Genomic DNA, 18,785 nt, shown 5'->3' on the forward strand with positions numbered 1-18,785 from the left:
ATCGAGAAATATTTTTATTTCTTGATTCCAATCTAAGATCATACACAAGCACACTTTGACAGTATATAACTCAGTCGAGAGAGGCTGAGTTTTTAAGTAATTCCATACTTACTTGAAGAGAAGAATTTCCATGAATGTCATACTGATTTCATGAACTTCTCATAAATGAGAGTATCTGAAGAAGCAATGGATACAATGGAATGGAAATGACATGAACCTCTCCTCACCAACCCCCATGGCAAAGCTCCAAATCTCATAGGAAAAAACAACGGGAAAAAAAAGAAGGCAGTTTGACTATAATTGGTCCCTTCCTTCCTTGCAAGAAAATCCCAAGATGACTTGATACTTCTCTCCCTATAAATACTCTCTTCTCCCAAACTCACCCTTCCACATCTCTCCACCACCAACCCACCCATAAGGAGGCCCCCGCAATAAAACTCCCCACCGCCGCCGCCGCCGCCGCCGCCGCCGCCATGGCCACCGCCGCCTCCCCTCATTCGCTCATGCTCAAGACCCCCTCCACCGCCGCCGCGGCCGGCGCCAGGACCGCTTTCCCCGTCACCACCCGCCTACCCGCCACCGCCCCCAAGCCCATCTCGATCAAATGCGCCGCCGCCACCACCAAAGTCCAAGATCCGCGGCCGCCGGCCCCCGCCGCGGCCCAGGAGCGGATCTTCAACTTCGCCGCCGGCCCCGCGGTCCTGCCGGAGAAGGTCCTCCTGAAGGCCCAGTCGGAGCTCTACGTCTGGCGCGAATCCGGCATGAGCGTCATGGAGATGAGCCACCGCGGCAAGGACTTCACCTCCATCATCCAGAAGGCCGAGTCGGATCTCCGGGCCCTCCTCGAGATCCCCCCCGAGTACGCCGTCCTCTTCCTCCAGGGCGGCGCCACCACCCAGTTCGCCGCCGTCCCCCTCAACCTCTGCCACCCCGACGATTCCGTCGACTACATCGTCACCGGCTCTTGGGGCGACAAGGCCTTCAAGGAGGCCCAGAAGTACTGCAAGGCCAAGGTGGTCTGGTCGGGAAAGGCCGAGAAGTACACCAAGATCCCATCTTTCGAGGATGTCCAGCAGGACCCAGATGCCAAATTCTTGCACATCTGCGCCAACGAGACGATCCACGGCGTCGAATTCAAGGACTACCCCGTTCCGAAGAACAAAGGCGGGATCTTGGTGGCTGATATGTCCTCGAATTTCTGCTCCAAGCCCGTGGACGTGTCCAAGTTCGGGGTGATCTACGCCGGGGCGCAGAAGAATGTCGGCCCTTCCGGGGTCACCATCGTGATCATCAGGAAGGATCTGATCGGGAACGCGCAGGGGATCACCCCGGTGATGCTCGACTACAAGATCCAAGCCGAGAACGCCTCGCTGTACAACACGCCGCCCTGCTACGGGATCTACATGTGCGGGCTCGTGTTCGAGGACCTGTTGGAGCAGGGCGGGCTGAAGGAGGTGGAGAAGAAGAACAAGAAGAAGGCCGAATTGCTGTATCGGGCCTTCGACGAGAGCAAAGGGTTCTACAGGTGCCCGGTCGAGCCGTCGGTGAGGTCGCTGATGAACGTGCCCTTCACGTTGGAGAAGTCGGAGCTGGAGGCCGAGTTCATCAAGGAGGCTGCGAAGGAGAAGATGGTTCAGCTCAAGGGGCACAGGTCGGTGGGAGGCATGAGGGCTTCAATCTACAATGCCATGCCTTTGGCTGGTGTTGAGAAGCTGGTTGCTTTCATGAGAGACTTCCAGGCAAGGCATGCCTAGATTTGAATCCACAATTCCATGGATTGTGGATTTCAGTCTCATTTTTATATAGAGTAAAGTAGTGCTTAATTATTTGCTTTTCCCCCTCCTTTTTCTGTAATTTTTCCTGATGTCATGTTGTTGTTCTCTGTGGAATTGGGAGGTGAAGGTGAGAAGAGTTGGGTTCTGTCCTGGTTTTTTGGAGGGGAAGTGTTTGGATGTTTTGGTTCTTATATAAGCCAAGAAACAAAGGGTTGGAGCAAAAATTTGGCTGAAAGCAACTACAGTGTTGGAGGTCTTGATTCGATTGTACTAGAATTGCAGAAATAAAATGCTGATTAAGAAGAATTTCAGCTGTAAGCATTTGCATTGTCTGAGAACTTGATTTGATTCTAGCATATGCAGAACACAAAATGCAGTCTGCGTTTTAGAATGGCCATTCTTGAATAACAGAGCATGTATCGTAGTATCTCATAGCTCCTCCCCTGTTTGATCTTCTGATGTCTCTTTTGATTCTATTGACACGAATCAGGACTAAATATGGACATTGTTTGAAAGGATGTTTTGGGACTTTTCAGAACTTTCTCTGTTAGATCTAAGGAGGAATGTCTTGACCGAAGCTGAAACTTATGCATCACTCACCAACTCACTCATTCAACAACTACAAATACCAACCCCCTAACCATTTGACAGGGACGTTAGGCTAATTATGTAGGAGCCACACTTTACTTTTTTCTTTACAAAGATGTTCACTTCCAGTTCTGGTCAATCTTTGCTGCCGATCCGGCTCCTTTGTTTTAGGTGTTTTGAGGTTAATGTTATATTTGACAGATTGCAAACTTGAAGGTAGGCCCTTCAAACTGGCGGGTTGGGTTGGGTCAGGTTGGAAACGATCTGACCCAAATTGACCAATCTAGTCCATTTCAACCCATATTAGCGTAGTACAAATCTAGTGACCCATACTCATTCAAGCAATTTGGAAGTCAAAACTTTTGCTGTGACAGCAATACCTTAGTCATTTGAGCAATATGATGAGGAGATGAACGACTCTCTGCAAATGAGAGTTTGATCCAAATTCCAAAATACTATCACACCAGAAATTTGCAAATACTGAATTCACTCAGCTAATCACTTGGAATCGAATGGGTCGATTAAAAAATTTACTCGACTTTTGGACTCTTCACACCAAGCTATGTCCTCAAGTTATTTCACTTAGATGTCTCGGGGAGAAGCAGAATCTGGGGACAGAAAGTAAAACAGGTCACTATATCAAAACTTAGCCCACACTGTCGAGCCATATGAGCAGTCAAAGCTAGATTCTCTAATAGTCGTTTCTAAAAACACTTTACATGCAATCAAACTAACCTCGTTCCGCTCTCTAACCGCGCGCGTCAAACCATCCACTCTCTCCGTGCCTTAGCGGCAGCAAATGAAACAGCCCGTACAACCACCACAGTATCACTGCTAACCACCACAGTATCACTGCTGCGGTGGTAGACGACTGAAACAGCCCTACACTCGCGGAGCTACGACCAATGAAGGAGCTCACGGCACGAAGAACCTTCAAACCGAACCCTCTAGACCCGAATCCAAGCGAGCTCGACCCAGTTCCTAGACTACCACCGAATCTGATGGCTGCAACTCCTCTTGGAGCTCTCAGCAACGCCGGACGGCGAAAATGAAGACGAACATGAAGAAGGAGAGGGATGACGACAACAAAGAGAAGAATTGCGATGGGGAGTTGAGTAAATGGAAGGACGGAGGCAAATTTGGACATGGCTTCATCGTTCTTAGTGGGTTGAGAGTGGACATGTAGATATAATTGCTAGGATGTGGTTTGTGTTCCTCATTGATAATAAGGCACAGGATCCTACTCCGTGGGGATCCAGGATGGCATGGGGCAGTGCTCTCTAGATGTTAGAAGGCTTTTATAGTTTTGAATTCATATTATTTGAGTTTAAGTCCATAAATAATTACTGAGTATATATAATCTCTTTTTCTTATAATTGATGATGTAACAAAGATGTGTGAGATGTTAATTGTAATGGAATCCTCTATTAGATGTAGTCTACTTTAAGGGTGAAGCATTATAAAACTTTATTTTTAATTCTCCTTCTTGCTTTTACTCTTTTTTTATTATTATTATTATGATTGTGCGTCGAATCCTAACAATAATAAATGGGTTAAAAGTGAGTTATTTTTAGACCCAACCCATCCTAACCCATATTGAAAATTTTAAAGAACCCATATGGCCGTCAACTGATGAAAAATGAGTTAAAATATGGGTCATGACTTATTTCGACACCTATACCTGAAGGAAAGTTTCTTGAGATATAAAGTAGTTATTATCTAATCAAGACAATTTGATGAGTTTGAATTTTAATATTTCAAGATGAATATGAGAAGAGTACAATCATATCAATAACTATAGATTGTGTTTGGTCGTCGGAATTATGATAGGATAAGACAAAATGAGATTAGAATTGTTTCAAATATCCTTCAGGTTGTAGAAAATCTCTATGTATGGTGCCATTTAAGATATGATTAAAAGCATTTTAAACTCCTTCGAATATCATCTTTCTTTCATGGATTGTACCTCCACCCTTCAACGCTTAATTGTTTCGCTAATGAGTGGCCCCTTCAGCGAGCTAAAATGCCTTCTGTCTAGGCTACTCCTCGTCGTAGACGGCTTCGGATCCAGCCACGGCTTCGGCTGTCTCTTGGCCTCTTGCCGGCGACGACAATCGCACGGTTAGCTGTAGCAAGAACAGTAATGGAGGAGGAGCAGATGACGGGGTTCAATTAGGAGAAACTAATAGCAACAAATTGTCATATGAGATTGATGATGTGAATGATCGTGACTATTAATCAGGCCTGGTGGAGGAGGAGGAGGAGAGGTAAGGTCAGTTTCAATTGATTCTTCCTATAATTGAACCATCCGGAGGTTTAGAATCGCAATCGTCCGATGCGAACTTAAGCAAGTTGAGAACAATTGGCGATTCCTCAGTGGACCAATTAGAGAGCAGGGAGACATCTACAAAGAGTGTCAAGAATCGTGGGTTCATCAATGATGTTTGTCAGATGACAAAGATGTTATTTAATTTTTATTTTTTTATCCACTCCGGATTCATTCCACCTCGGTGTGGAATCTTTTATTCAAGTATTATGAGATTATCCAATCTGAATAAACGTTGCCAAAAATCGGATATGATAATTTTTTTAATCGTATTTAGACTCAAATTTTTCTTTTGGTACCCTGGGAACCTTCGTGCTTCGTGGCGGAATAAACCCCGGAGGAGCAAAGTAGAGTTACCGTCACCTTTGCCGCCCAGGGTAAGTCGTGGGTTCTTTTCTTGTAAGGAGAAGTAGTAGAGTCACCATTACCTTTACTGTAGGATAAGTCGTGGGTTCCTTTCTTGTAAGGCGAGACGATGCGGTGATTTGAACTCGATCTCTCTCAAAAGGAACTCCGCGCTCAACCACTACGCCACTACGAGTGGTTATATTTAGACTCAAATTTGTACTACTAAATGAGCCAAAGTGTTTTGCTTTCCCTTATTGTGTAATTGGCTTTATTTAATCCCATGCTACTTTCTGGAAAGAGAGAGACTAATCAAACCCGATGAGAAAATTTGTCTGTATCGACCATCCAGCAGTGGCACAACTAACCAGAAGTCCAGCCAAGCAACTCCATTGCCTCAGTTCCTTTAGATTATGAGAGTCCTCATGCTGTAAATCGATAAGAAAAACCTACAAACCGATAAAAGTTTTTTTACCCTAACTAAAGAGTCTGTGTTTAGTTAAGCTTTTTTAATGGTCTTTCATCCTCTAAAATCTCTTGCGAAAATACTGGGTATTTAATAAGTCTTTAGAAATGGCTTTTAGCTAAATGCTAATTTTAGAAAAGCTGAAAGCCCAAAATTAACTAAAAGCCCAAAATAAGCAGGACCGCCTTGAATTTTCAGCATTTAAGGAATGCTAAAATTATGGTTAAATAATTCATTTTCTTCCTCCCCTAACAAATTCTTCAATTTTCCGATTTTGCCCCTCATTGCCACGATTCATCTTGTTTGTGAGGGCAGCCAACAAGGGTTGACAAGGTCAAATTTGACTGGCAAGAGATCGGTGAGGGGTTGGTGAGGTGGCATGACCCACGTGATGGTAACTTGAGATCATGGGACTACCTAGGCAATGCTCCCCGAGTCATGAAACCCCAGGCCTTGTTGCTTGGGGTTGCGTGATCTCTAGTGGCAACCGTCGCCTAGGGTCTTGCGACCTAGGAGATGGACTTGAGATCGCGCAACCTCGCTTGAGTTGCTTGAGATCATGCGATCTTGTCATCGCTTCGATAAAGGTTTGATTCCTTTTTAATTAAACAAAAGAAAATTACAGCCTGAACTTTTGTAATTTTTTTTTTACCAAATGCTACTATATCAAAAGTTGTTTTACAAAGGAATTTATCAAATGTAACTTGCATTTTTGCAGATTCTTTTAGGCTAAAGGCCTATACATTTTTTTTAATGGTCTTTTAAAATGCCGATAATAGTGATAAGCTTTCCCTCAAGACGGGACTAGTTCTTCTTGAATCGGTCTCTTAACCCAGAGTAACTTTACTCCGCTGCTCATGGTGTCTTTGCCGGTCTTCCACGTCGGATTGGAGGCGAGGTGAGTCGTTAATTTTATTTATTTATTTATTTACTTTCACTATGTCTCGTGATTTAATGACCCCGCCGGTGCTGTAGATACCATTGGAGTCCCGTTCAATACAAGCAAATGGATTATGAAAAACAATAAGTCCAGCTTGCTTGCAAAAAGTTCTAAAAATGGATGTTATAGGGTAATGATTATTATTATTATTATTATTATTATTATTATTATTATTATTATTTGGTGGGTAGCAAGAATTGACTTCAATTGAACATGCTAAAGTTTAAAAAAGGACAACAATGATACTGTATCATCCGAGTCATGGTGAACAACCAGGTGTCGAGAACACTCAATTTACTAGACATTCTAGCTAGTGTAATATTTATGTAAATGTTATTAGGTTGCTAGTGCATGTAAGTTTATTTTCAAATTATTTGCAGATATACTCGTTCTTCATTCATGTTTAATTGATGAAGTATTAGTCATTAATCTTCCTCAATTATTTTTATATTATTTTAACAAATGAATAAAATAGTTTAAATTTAGTCGAATATTTTCATAAAAAAAGAAATTGATTTAGTTAAAAGAGAAACCGGCCTAGCACAAGAATGTAAGTGATATCAAATTATTGTTAAAAAAGGAAATGGAAGAATGTAAGTGTTATCTAGGGGAAAGTTCGGGCACATTTTCGATATTTTTCTATTCTTTTTTTTTCATTAAAATCATCATTGTTGGTCCATTCAGCCTCAACATGACAGACCACATCGATATGTTTATATGTAGTTTGATCTCGATGTTTTTAACATGAAATGAAAAAGAATAGAATAAGGAGCCAATCTATACAAAGAAGAAGAGGAAGCAAGAATAAGGTCATAACATTTTGCAAAAAGTTAAAGAAGCAAATTATGCGTTTATCTTGGAGTTTCTTATCTATAATTTATCAATTTCGCGATTATTCATATTTATAAATTACCGCTCCAAAAATTGCTCCGCATCGAAATTGAAAAGACGTGGTGGGGTGTCCCCTCCATGCAACGAAAAGGTTCCAATCAAGTGGGGAGCGTTTAATCCCGAAAATGTCCCTCCTTTCATCCCCCAAATAAATAAATAAAATTAATTCCCCCAAAAATAAATTCTCATCGACCCAAAACGCATTGCGTTTCGCCACCTCCGTTGACTGCCGCACGCGCGCCTCGATCGATCCCCTGCGGCGCACTCTTGATTACCAATCATGCTCTCGTCCACATCGGCCCTTCGATGGCGGGACCCCGCCACGTGGCGCCCGATAAGCCCCGTTGACTGCGCTCCCGTCCCCGTCCCACTTCTCACGCTTTGTGCTACTGCTCTCTAAATAATATTCAATTTTTTTCTTGTCTATTTTTCGCCGCCCTTACTTTTCAACTTTATTACATTATTGAAAAAGAAGGAAAAGAAAAGAAAAGAAAAATGATTAAAAAAAGAAAAACAAAGGACGCAGAAAAATTCATTTTTTCCGATCGCAGAAATTCCGATTCTCAAATCGCGTAGCGGTCCGCCATTGACGTCGACTTTCGAAGCTCGAATCCTCCTCCCGAACGCGCGCCTCCTCCGCCTTCGCCGGAACCGATGGCTCGGGCTTCGATCGCGTCGTCCCTCCGGCGCCTCCTCTCCAGATCCGGCGGCGGCCCCTCCCCGCTCGCCGCCCAGTCCCGATCCGTCACCTACATGCCCCGGCCGGGCGACGGGGCGCCGCGCGGCGTCACCTCATCCCCGGCGACGGATCGGGCCGCTCGTCACGGCCTCCGTCGAGGAGGTCATGTCCGCGATGCACGCGCCGGTCTACTTCGAGAAGTACGACGTCCACGGCGACATGAAGCGGGTGCCCGAGGAGGTGATCGAGTCGATCCGGAAGAACAAGGTGTGCCTGAAGGGCGGGCTGAAGACGCCCGTGGGCGGCGGGGTGAGCTCGCTCAACGTCCAGCTGAGGAAGGACCTCGATCTGTACGCCTCCCTCGTCAACTGCTTCAACCTGCCGGGGCTCCCGACGCGGCACGAGAACGTGGACATCGTGGTGATTCGGGAGAACACGGAGGGGGAGTACTCGGGGCTCGAGCACGAGGTGGTTCCCGGTGTCGTCGAGAGTCTTAAGGTACCGCGATTGGATTCGTTCGCGCAGGTTTTCGTTTCGTTCATCCTGATCGTTTTGATTCCATTTGTCTTGTGCTGCTGCCGTCGTTGTGCTTTGATTGGATTTATGGCTTTGAGGTGCTTTTTAACTAAGGCTTTGGAAAGTGTTGTCTTAAGCGTCGTCGTTGTGTTCGATGATATGTCAGTGCGATTTTGGAGTAAATGGGCATTTCCTCTGCTGAAGTGATGTAGCAACCAACATTTCTGAGGATTTCAAATGCCGCATGCGCACGCACGCCTGTTGTTTGTCCCAAAGCTGGCACATTTTTAGTAAATTGCAGTCGCTATCCGCTTGCGTCCATCATCTTACGAAAGAAGTCACGACGTGTTACGAGCGAACATATGAGAAACCTGCGCAACTTATAGGGGGCTATCATTGTGGGATGTAAAAAGCAGGGGCTTTTGTGCCCTTTTCAACATTAGCGAGGAATGTTAAATCTCCTTGCTAATTTTGTCTCCAATGGTTTAGTTGCTGTATAACCAGTGTCGCTTTCAACTGAATTTCGAGTCATATTGCATGGTTTTGGTTGATATGCTGCTATATTCAACGTAGTTAAGTTTGCTACAAGGGTGAGGCATTGGTTTTGACTGAATAAAGCATTTTGCTTTGGGTAGTCAACGTGCTGGGCTAATATTGACTCGAGTGATTTGATCTTTTGTCAATTATTTACTCTGTTGCTTGATCAGTGATGTGATATCTATCCTGTTTACCTCATTTCTTGAAAAGGACCTACGGACTAGTTAACTCTTACATGGTGTCCGCTAGATCCGAGACTAATGCTGCTATAGATGATCTGTTCTACCTATGATGTATTATCACTAACTTAAGTCAGGTCTTCAATTGGTTCAGGAGCACCATTTTTTGCGAATTCTGTGACAAAAGTACCTTATTATTCATTATGCAATAAACATCTCGCTATAAATGAACTTGGTTGCTCAATCCTTTTTTCTTCATTTATTCCTTTTGACGGCATTGCAAAGTTTGGTCTTTTTAAGCATCTCATACTACCGTTCTTTTAGGTGATGACAAAGTTTTGTTCAGAGCGTATTGCACAATACGCTTTCGAGTATGCTTACTTGAACAATAGAAAGAAAGTGACTGCTGTCCACAAAGCAAACATTATGAAGCTGGCAGATGGTCTATTCCTGGAATCATGCCGAGAAGTTGCCAAAAAGTACCCTGGGATTACGTATAGTGAGATCATTGTGGACAATTGTTGCATGCAACTCGTTTCCAAGCCTGAACAATTTGATGTCATGGTATAGTTTCTCAATGTTTACATTTTCATTCGCAAGTTAAATTTATAGGCATGAGTTGTTAAAATACTGTGTCAGCTCTTTCAGTATTTATCTTACGGAAAAGATTATATATTCTGCATCTTGATAGCAAATCTAGTGAATTTATTGGTTGGGACTTATAAATAGGTTGCAGAATAGAGATGGAAGTTGACCCAACTAGGTTACAGAGTACTGACTGGAAGGAAAAGTTGGAGTATAACGATGGAAAAAAAATATTCCTTTATGACTTTTTGGAGTTTCTTTCTTGCTCTTTTATGTATACGTGTATCCAATTCCATGCATACTTTGTCTGAGAAGGGCTTGGAGGATTGAATTTGATGATATTAACAAAGATTTCATGATTAGTGTGTCTTTAACTGGGGCAAACTACTTGTTTAGAAAGCAGAGAGCATGCTCTTGAAGGATATCGCAGTATATTAGTTTTGGACTATAGGCTACTTATGATGAAAGCATTGATTTAGCACTTCTTTGCTCTTGATATCAACTTGAGAATTAACTGAATAGAAATCTACTAAAGTTATCTTTGATGAATGTTCTTTTTTATTGTTCATTTCTGTGGTCAGAAGGGAAGAAAGCAAACAGGCTAAGTTTACATTTTCATGCCCAATTCCCTTTGATGGTAGTTTTGCTTCTTCCTATGTGTTCTAATGTGATTTCTGGAGTGTTGCAATGGGAGGGAGATCAGTTGTGTATAGGTGTAGATGCTATATTTTCTTTTATTTTGCCATCCATGGTTAAGAACCAAGTTCATCACAGGCTTCTCTAGGTTTGAAGTTGCTGAGACTATATAAGAAGGAAAATAATTTTCTCCAATAATAATTACGTAGAATGGGGGGAAAGGCAATTAAACACATTTCTTCTGACAGTTTGAGGGCAAGTTCTTATTGAGGATATGACATAGGACTAGCCTGAAGTTCACTTGGCCATTGAGATAAGCAACAAATCTTAGGGTAACTAAGATGTGTATGGTAACTTTCTCATACCGGAACAGTTTTCTTTTTAGAAACACTTTTTTCTATATCTATTCTCGGGAACAGTTTTTGAGCATTTTAAAGCGTTTGGTAATCATAAAAAAATTTTGTTTCGGGAATAGAAATACGTTTGTTACAACTCCAAAATTTTTGTGACTTAAAATTTCTTTTAATATATTAATAATTTTATTACAAATATTTTTCTTCTCCTTCCTCTTAGCATGGCCGGTCGGCAACCAGCCAGATGAGGGCCGGAGAGGTCCCTCGAGCCTCGCCTGGCCATGGTGAGGTCGAGCCTCACTGTGGCCGAGCGAGGCTTGGCCTCGTGATGGCTGGGCAAGGCCCCCCCGAGCCTCGCCATGGTTGGGTGAGGCTCCCTTGAGCCTTGCCGGTGGCCGGCGAGCTCGGGGCAACCTTGCCGGGGGCCAGCAAGGCTCCAACGAGGTCACCGGGCCTCGTTAGGCTGGTCGCCGGCCATCGCCGGGTTGGTGACCAGCTAGGGAAGAAAAGAGGAAGAGAAAAAGAAAGAAAAAAAAAAAGGAAGAAAAGAAAGAAGAAAAGCTTGTTTGTTGAGTTGTTCCCGGGAACAAGAAACGACTTTTCTATTTCTTGTTTCTGTTCTAAATTTATTTCCGGGATCAAATTGTTTCCGGAACAAAAAAAATTACCAAACGCATTTCTGTTCTATTTTTGTTCCTGGGAACAAAAAAAATAGAAACAGGTGTTCCCTGGAATGTAACCAAACAGCACCTAATTGGCTATGCTTGGAAGCATATGCAGCAATGATGGTTGATGTTGGCTATAGAAGGCCTCTAGGACAACTTTAATAAAAACTTTTATGTTCGAGAATCAAGATTTCATAGTTATTTTATTGGAATGGCTACGATACCTGAATGGAGAGGGAAACATTACCGTTGGAGCTTTTACAATAATTACTCAAGTCACTTATTCTTGACTTTACAGGTCATCTTCTTAGAAATGCTATATTGTGTTCACGGCATTTTATTGCACCCTGATTAAAGCAATGAGCTCCACTAAAGTGTAGTTTGTAATTTGCAGGTGACCCCCAATCTTTACGGGAATCTGGTCGCAAATACAGCAGCTGGCATAGCTGGTGGAACTGGAGTCATGCCAGGAGGTATGTCTTAATGTTCGATCACATTCTAGTATTCTTTATATGTTTCATTCAGCATGGCTGGAAATTGATTCTCGTGAGGTACATGTATGAGTTGTAGGAACTAGGATGGGACATGGAGCTATTAGAGAGAGGGACAATCAAATTGTGTGGGACTCTTAATAGAACTTTCTGGCCTTTGTTCATAAAATGACATTATGTGCTATTCAACTTGTTCTCTAGTTGCCGACCCAAAAAGGAAAAAAAAATTGTGCCCTAGCTCTTTGGAACAGACAAGAAATGCCCCAGCTATTGCCATCTAAAAATTGAAGTTCTAAACCGAATATATAATTTTTGTAGGTAATGTGGGGGCTGATCATGCCATTTTTGAGCAAGGGGCTTCAGCAGGTAACGTGGGTCATGAAAAGCTAGTCCAACAAAAGAGGGCGAATCCTGTAGCCGTGCTTCTATCATCTGCCATGATGCTGAGGCATCTCCAATTTCCATCATTTGCTGATCGGCTAGAAACTGCCGTGAAGCGAGTAATATCAGAGGGAAAGTACCGGACGAAGGATCTAGGCGGAGACAGCACTACACAAGAGATCACTAACGCAGTCATACAAGCTTTGGACTAATCTTCAAGATGTCTTCATCCTCTAAACTTCTGAGGAAATTTGTTGACCCGGCATGGAAATCTATATTGCCCACATTCTTGATAAAATCTTCTTTTCACATTATTGTTTGGGACTTCACAGTCCTAAATCCTATTTGTTTTATGAATAATCTCAGTTAAACATGAAAACAACAGCAGGTCTTGGTGAGATGAGACAGCGTAGTTCTTTTAACCGAATTTTGGCATACGTTGTGTGAGGATGTCGCTCCTTCTTTACCAATGACTCATGGATCCTCAATTTTAACTTGATAATTCAAGTTAATACACGTGAAATTTGAAGTTTCATGCTGTGTCTGAATTTGTCGAATGCATTTTATGTTTATATTTTAATTTCCCTCCACCCGGCTCAATTTCATCTTATTGATTTCTGATGTGTTTTGCAAGTTACCTACTTACTTCCTATAGTCAACATTGCCCCTTATCCTCTTTTCAAGTGCTGCTGATGGAGGCAAAACCTCAATAGGTTTTCAATTTTTGATTTTGATTCAGAACAGAGCATGAAAAACAGGAACATAGTATCTTGATCGATGTGGCTCGGCTCTGCTACCTACAAGTACACTCCCATACATCATGAATCGCTGCTTACAAGAAGCCTTTCTACTGGCTGCGCGCTTGAAGTAGGGGATTAAAGATCCATTTGATAATTGTCTCCCTTGTGAAGATTTAAGAGAGATCTTGTTTTCTAAAACTCGACTTTTTATATGGATGTATGGATTAGGGATGAGTTCTGAGAGTAGTTTTGGACTTTTTTAAATAGTGTGTACTGTGGAGGAGAGGCTTTAGATCACTAACTCACGCCCAATTTCGAGTCAGATCCACTAATTTCCACTTTGTTGTGAAGCGAATGGGGATTAGGATCTGAGTTCACCGCTCAAAAATCAACATGGCATGATATATTGAGAGATGGATTCTTGTATAATAACAGATTATAACGGAGTATATTTATTAATAATTTATATATAAAATGTCATAACATATGAAATTTTAAAATATTTTCAATTGACTGACAAAATTTTTTCATTATTATTTTTATTTGAGGTTGGTGTAAGCGATAATAATTGGATGAATCGTCCGGATAGGGCATGGGAACATCGTGCAAATCATCAATAGTGGGCACGAATATCCACTCTGACACACGTTTCTTTTGCAAGCCCACATAAAATAATCATTTGACTTTCAATTTACATCCAAGGATGCATATCCCTAAATTGTGAAAAGATCTATCATGTATTTGGTATAATCTTATATATGATTTCAAATCTTTAGAAAAAATCTTTGATAATCTTTAAAAATCCATAGATAAGATTGAAAATCTTTGAAAATCCTCTCATATCTGATTTTGCTTCTCCTGTACTTTGAGACTCAAACCCTGACTTTGAAAAGTCAACCTCATGATGTCTCTCAATTGACACGAGTTCATGTATTTTTGGGACAACCTTGTGAACAGTAAGAGGAATTTAATGTGGGTCATATGGCCAGACTCCATTGCTGAAGAAAACGGTTAAGAGAGGCAACAACGAAGAAGGTGTGTATCGTGGGTTTGGCCCACAAGGGGAGATTTTGTACCACGGTGCCGTTGCAACGTTCTTGATGCTAGAACTTGATGCTCAAGAGCATGGTTGCCAAGAAGCTGATGGTACAGTTCTTTGTCGACTAGCAGATGAATAGTTGGATTGTGAGCTATGTGCTCGTCATGAAGGATGTACGCAACTAGGGTAGAAAGATCCATTTGATGACTGTCTACCTTGTCAAGATTTAGATGAATGTGTGGATTAGGGATGAGTTCTAGGAGTAGTTTTGGACTTTGAAGAGTAGTGTCTATCGTGAAGTGGGGATTTAGATCACTAATTAAGGCCTAATTTTGAGGTAGATCTATTGACTTTTACCTTATTGAAGATTGAGATATGAGTTCACTGTTAATAAATTAATATATTATGATCTATTGTATTAATACATCTTATAACTCGTTATATTTATTAGTAATTCATATAAAAAATCGTAATATATGAAATTTTCAAATATTTATGATTAATGGGTGAATTTATTCATTATTATTTTTATTCGAGGTTGGGATGAGGGGTAATAATTGTATGAATCATCCGGATATAGGGACCTCCTGCAAACCATCAAAAGTGGGCACGAATATCCACTCTGACACATAGATTTCTTTTGCAAGCCCCACATAAAATAATCATTAGAATTTCCATTTACATCCCAAGAAGCAAGGAAGCATACACATAAAATAAAGGGGGTTTGAAATTCTCCCAATAATTCTCGAATCGCTAAAATGCCCTATCATATATTTGGTGCAACTTAAAATATGATGTAGAATATTTAAAAAATATCTTTGATAATCTTCGAAAATCAGTAAATAAGATTGAAAATCTTTAAGAATCTTTGAAAATCCTATCTCTGACATTGCTTCTCTTGTGGGTAAGGCTCAAACCTTCTCGAGCACGTCTCTGGGAAGTCGACCTCATGGCCTCTCTCAACCAACCCAATTTCAGCAATTTTGGCACGGCCTTGTGAATAGTACGAGGCACATCGTGTGGGTCATATGGCCGGACTCCATTGCCAAAGAAAGTGGCTAAGAGAGGCAACGACAGAGAAGGTGTATGTCGTGGGACGGGCCCGCAAGAGAAGGTTCTATACCACGATATCGTTGCAATGTTCTTGTTGGAACTCGACACTTGAGAGCTGATCGAAAAGAAGCTAATGGCGTGTTGGTCTTTCTTTGTCAGCTGGCAAATGAATAGCCGGATTGTGCATCATGGCCTCGACGTGAAGGATGTATGCGACTAGGGTGGGAAGGATGACCCATGCAAATCTTTAGGCCCCTTTTCACCGTCCCTAGTTGGAACACAATCGTCGGCGGGGGTTATGACTAGACGGTCATCATGGAAGTGAGGATCATTGATAATTTGAGTGGTGGTCCTTGTATAAGCGATGCCGGCGAAGCAATATTTGACATGTCACTTTATCATTCCGTTAAAAGATAAAATATGAATTTTACGGTTATTTTTTTTATAAATATTTTATATGCAATTTGGATTTATCTCACCCTTGGACCAGATTTCTTATTTGGTATTTTATCAAGATGTATCCGGATATACCAAATACTAGATAAATACTTATTAGGATTCAAATTCAGATTATCAAACGTATTTAAAATTCAAGGCATTGCCGGCTAAACCCTTGAATCAGAAATATAAAAGCAGAACTTGATAGGTCCCCCACGGCAGCTGCATTTGGACGATTCTTCTACAAGTCCCAGTTTATCCAACGTGTGGTCTATCGCATCAAGCTCTGATTTTTGTCTGTTTCCTCTCGGCCTCTCACGTTTTCGTTCTTGTCTCTGAGGACAAGAACCTCGAGATAGGCCAGGCCCTCAAGTTTTCTTGGTCGTATCTCAGCATTCTTGCACCCAGCATTGAGCTCCATCGAAGTGTCTTCCCTCACTTTCTGTGTCAGTCAACATGAACCGGTTCTTCAAGAGCTCACTGACCCGCCGTCTCTCTCCCGGGCTAAAGCAGCTCGGCACCGAATTCAAGAACCGCCCTCGCGGTTTCGCTCACTGGGCCGGTGGGGATGGTGGCGATTCCGATCCGGGTTCGTGGAGGTCCGTGGAGGGCCTCGTCCGTTGCTCGGCCAACCACGCCCCTCTCACTCCCATCAGCTTCTTGAGCGGTCGGCCAAGGTCTACAGGGACGCGACCTCGGTGGTGTACGGCGACGTGAGGTACACTTGGAGCGAGACGCACGAGCGGTGCCGGAGAGTGGCCTCTGCTCTGTCCCGGATGGGAATCTCCCGGGGCGATGTGGTGAGTCGGAGCTCGAGTTGGTTTTTTGGGTTCAAATACCCCTGTCATGGTCTGTGTTGTCAGGGAAATTTAGTCGTCTGAAACGCGGGTAGTTGTGGATTGGTTCAGGCAAACGTTTCATATCAAGTTCCCTGGTACATGCATTCTGATCTGATTAATGAGTTCCGTCTCTTTGTTTTGCGTGCTGTATCGGTTTGTTCATCAGGGAAAAAATTTGATCCATTCTGGTTTGATTTGTGAGAAACTGTGTAGTGGTCCATGTGTCTCAAATTAACACCTTTCTCCTTCAAAAGGGTTTGGAAGATGATGTCTGGAGTTGTTTTCTCTGTTAGTGCCTGATAATGATTCATCTAGTTCATAGCAGTGATTTGAATAACTGATGAGAGATGAGAGAGGATTAAGCTTTGGGTGTTGTATCTCTGACCAGGTAGCCACCTTAGCTCCCAACGTCCCTGCAGCGTACGAGCTGCATTTCGCGGTCCCCATGGCCGGAGCGATCCTCTGCACGCTCAATGCCCGGCACGACCCGTCCATGGTGTCGACGCTTCTGAAACATTCGAGAGCCAAGGTCATTTTCGTGGACCATCAGCTACTCGAAGTTGCTCGCCAGGCAATCGATTTGTTCAACAAGACAGAAACAGAACCGCCGATTCTAGTCCTTATTTCTGAATTGGATGGATCTGTTCCTCTGCATCCGTCGGGCATTTGTGAGTATGAAGGACTCGTGACCTCAGGGTCTGGTGATTTCGAGGTGCAGCGACCATGCAGCGAATGGGATCCCATCAGCATAAACTATACTTCCGGGACGACATCACAGCCCAAAGGAGTTGTCTATAGCCATAGAGGTGCGTATCTAAATTCGATTGCAACATTTCTTCTTCATGGGATGGGCTCGATACCGGTGTACCTGTGGACAGTGCCTATGTTTCATTGCAATGGATGGTGCTTGACTTGGGAGAAGCGGCACAAGGCGGCACCAACGTGTGCCTCCGAAAAGTCTCTCCAAAGGGAATATTTGATTGTATTGCTAAGCATAGCGTGACTCACATGGGAGCAGCGCCGACTGTATTGAATATGATTGTTAACTCGGCAGTGGATGATCGACGACCTCTTCCTCGCAAGGTGGAAGTCATGACAGGCGGTTCGCCACCGCCTCCACAAATCCTATCCAAGATGGAAGATCTCGGGTTCAGTGTGTCGCACTTGTATGGCTTGACAGAAACTTACGGTCCGGGGACATACTGTGCATGGAAGCCCGAGTGGGACTCTCTGCCCTCTGACCAAAGATCGAACATCAAATCTCGACAAGGGGTACAACATCTTGGCCTTGAGGAAGTCGATGTTAGAGATCCGGTCACAATGGAGAGTGTTCCTAGTGATGGTAAGTCTGTAGGAGAGATCATGTTCAGAGGAAACACCGTCATGAGTGGCTACTATAAGAATCAGGAAGCGACAGACAAGGCATTTGAGGGCGGATGGTTTCATAGTGGAGACCTCGCCGTGAAGCATCCTGATGGCTACGTCGAAGTAAAAGATCGTTTGAAAGACGTTATAATTTCGGGGGGAGAAAATATAAGCACAGTGGAGGTAGAGACGGTTCTGTACAGCCATCCGGCAGTTCTAGAGGCTGCGGTGGTCGCGCGTCCTGATAATCACTGGGGCCAAACGCCTTGCGCATTCGTGAAGTTAAAGGAGGGATGTCACATCGATGCTCAGGAGATCATAGGATATTGTCGAGATCATTTGCCTCATTACATGTCTCCTCGGACAGTCGTGTTCGAGGATTTGCCCAAAACTTCGACTGGAAAGATCCAAAAGTTCATTCTGAGGGAAAAAGCAAAGGCCATGGGTAGCCTCTCATGAACCAAGCATTACACAATCTATCCCCACAATTATGTGATTGTTCTTGTGTAGTGTCTCATAATTAACAAAGTTTCTCAAGAGTTGATGGTTCACAAAAGGTTTTTGGAGGTGACCAATATGCGTAATTTATCTTGGGAGCTGAGAATAGGTGTCTCAAATTGCTCCTGGTATGTATTACATGAATACATTGACATGAATGCGGCGTCTTTCTTACCGGCCAGCTTTCATCTCTGTTACAGCTTTCATCTCTGTTACATTTCATTGTACTAAGAGGAAATTTATCTCTTTTGCCTTGGCAGTTTTGCTGTGTAATCTTTTAGCTCATGCAGATGCTCGCACATTGTGCTGATTAGATCTGTAACATCCTGGCCCCACTGTGTAATATTGTCCGCTTTGGGTCACCCGCCTCGCCGCGGACGAACCGCCATCCCAGCCACGGTCTTTTTCTTCACGGCTTTAAAACGTGTGACAGCCTCCTCTCTTGTCCCACATCGCTTAG

General features: G+C 43.1%; 1 protein-coding gene and 2 pseudogenes across 1 annotated transcript; all 3 read left to right on the forward strand.

The window, feature by feature from the left end:
* Window positions 1–372: 372 nt before the first annotated feature.
* On the forward strand, window positions 373–2,096 carry LOC120288289 (phosphoserine aminotransferase 1, chloroplastic). The gene has a single exon (XM_039302088.1). The coding sequence runs from the start codon at window positions 474–476 to the stop codon at window positions 1,752–1,754; it is 1,281 nt and encodes a 426-aa protein (XP_039158022.1). The 5' UTR covers window positions 373–473; the 3' UTR covers window positions 1,755–2,096.
* Window positions 2,097–7,858: 5,762 nt separating this feature from the next.
* LOC120288306 lies at window positions 7,859–12,788 on the forward strand (annotated as a pseudogene).
* Window positions 12,789–15,977: 3,189 nt separating this feature from the next.
* Window positions 15,978–18,506, forward strand: LOC120288033 (annotated as a pseudogene).
* The last annotated feature ends 279 nt before the right edge of the window (window positions 18,507–18,785 follow it).

The sequence above is a fragment of the Eucalyptus grandis genome, chromosome 9, assembly GCF_016545825.1.
Source record: "Eucalyptus grandis isolate ANBG69807.140 chromosome 9, ASM1654582v1, whole genome shotgun sequence".
Lineage (NCBI taxonomy): Eukaryota > Viridiplantae > Streptophyta > Magnoliopsida > Myrtales > Myrtaceae > Eucalyptus > Eucalyptus grandis.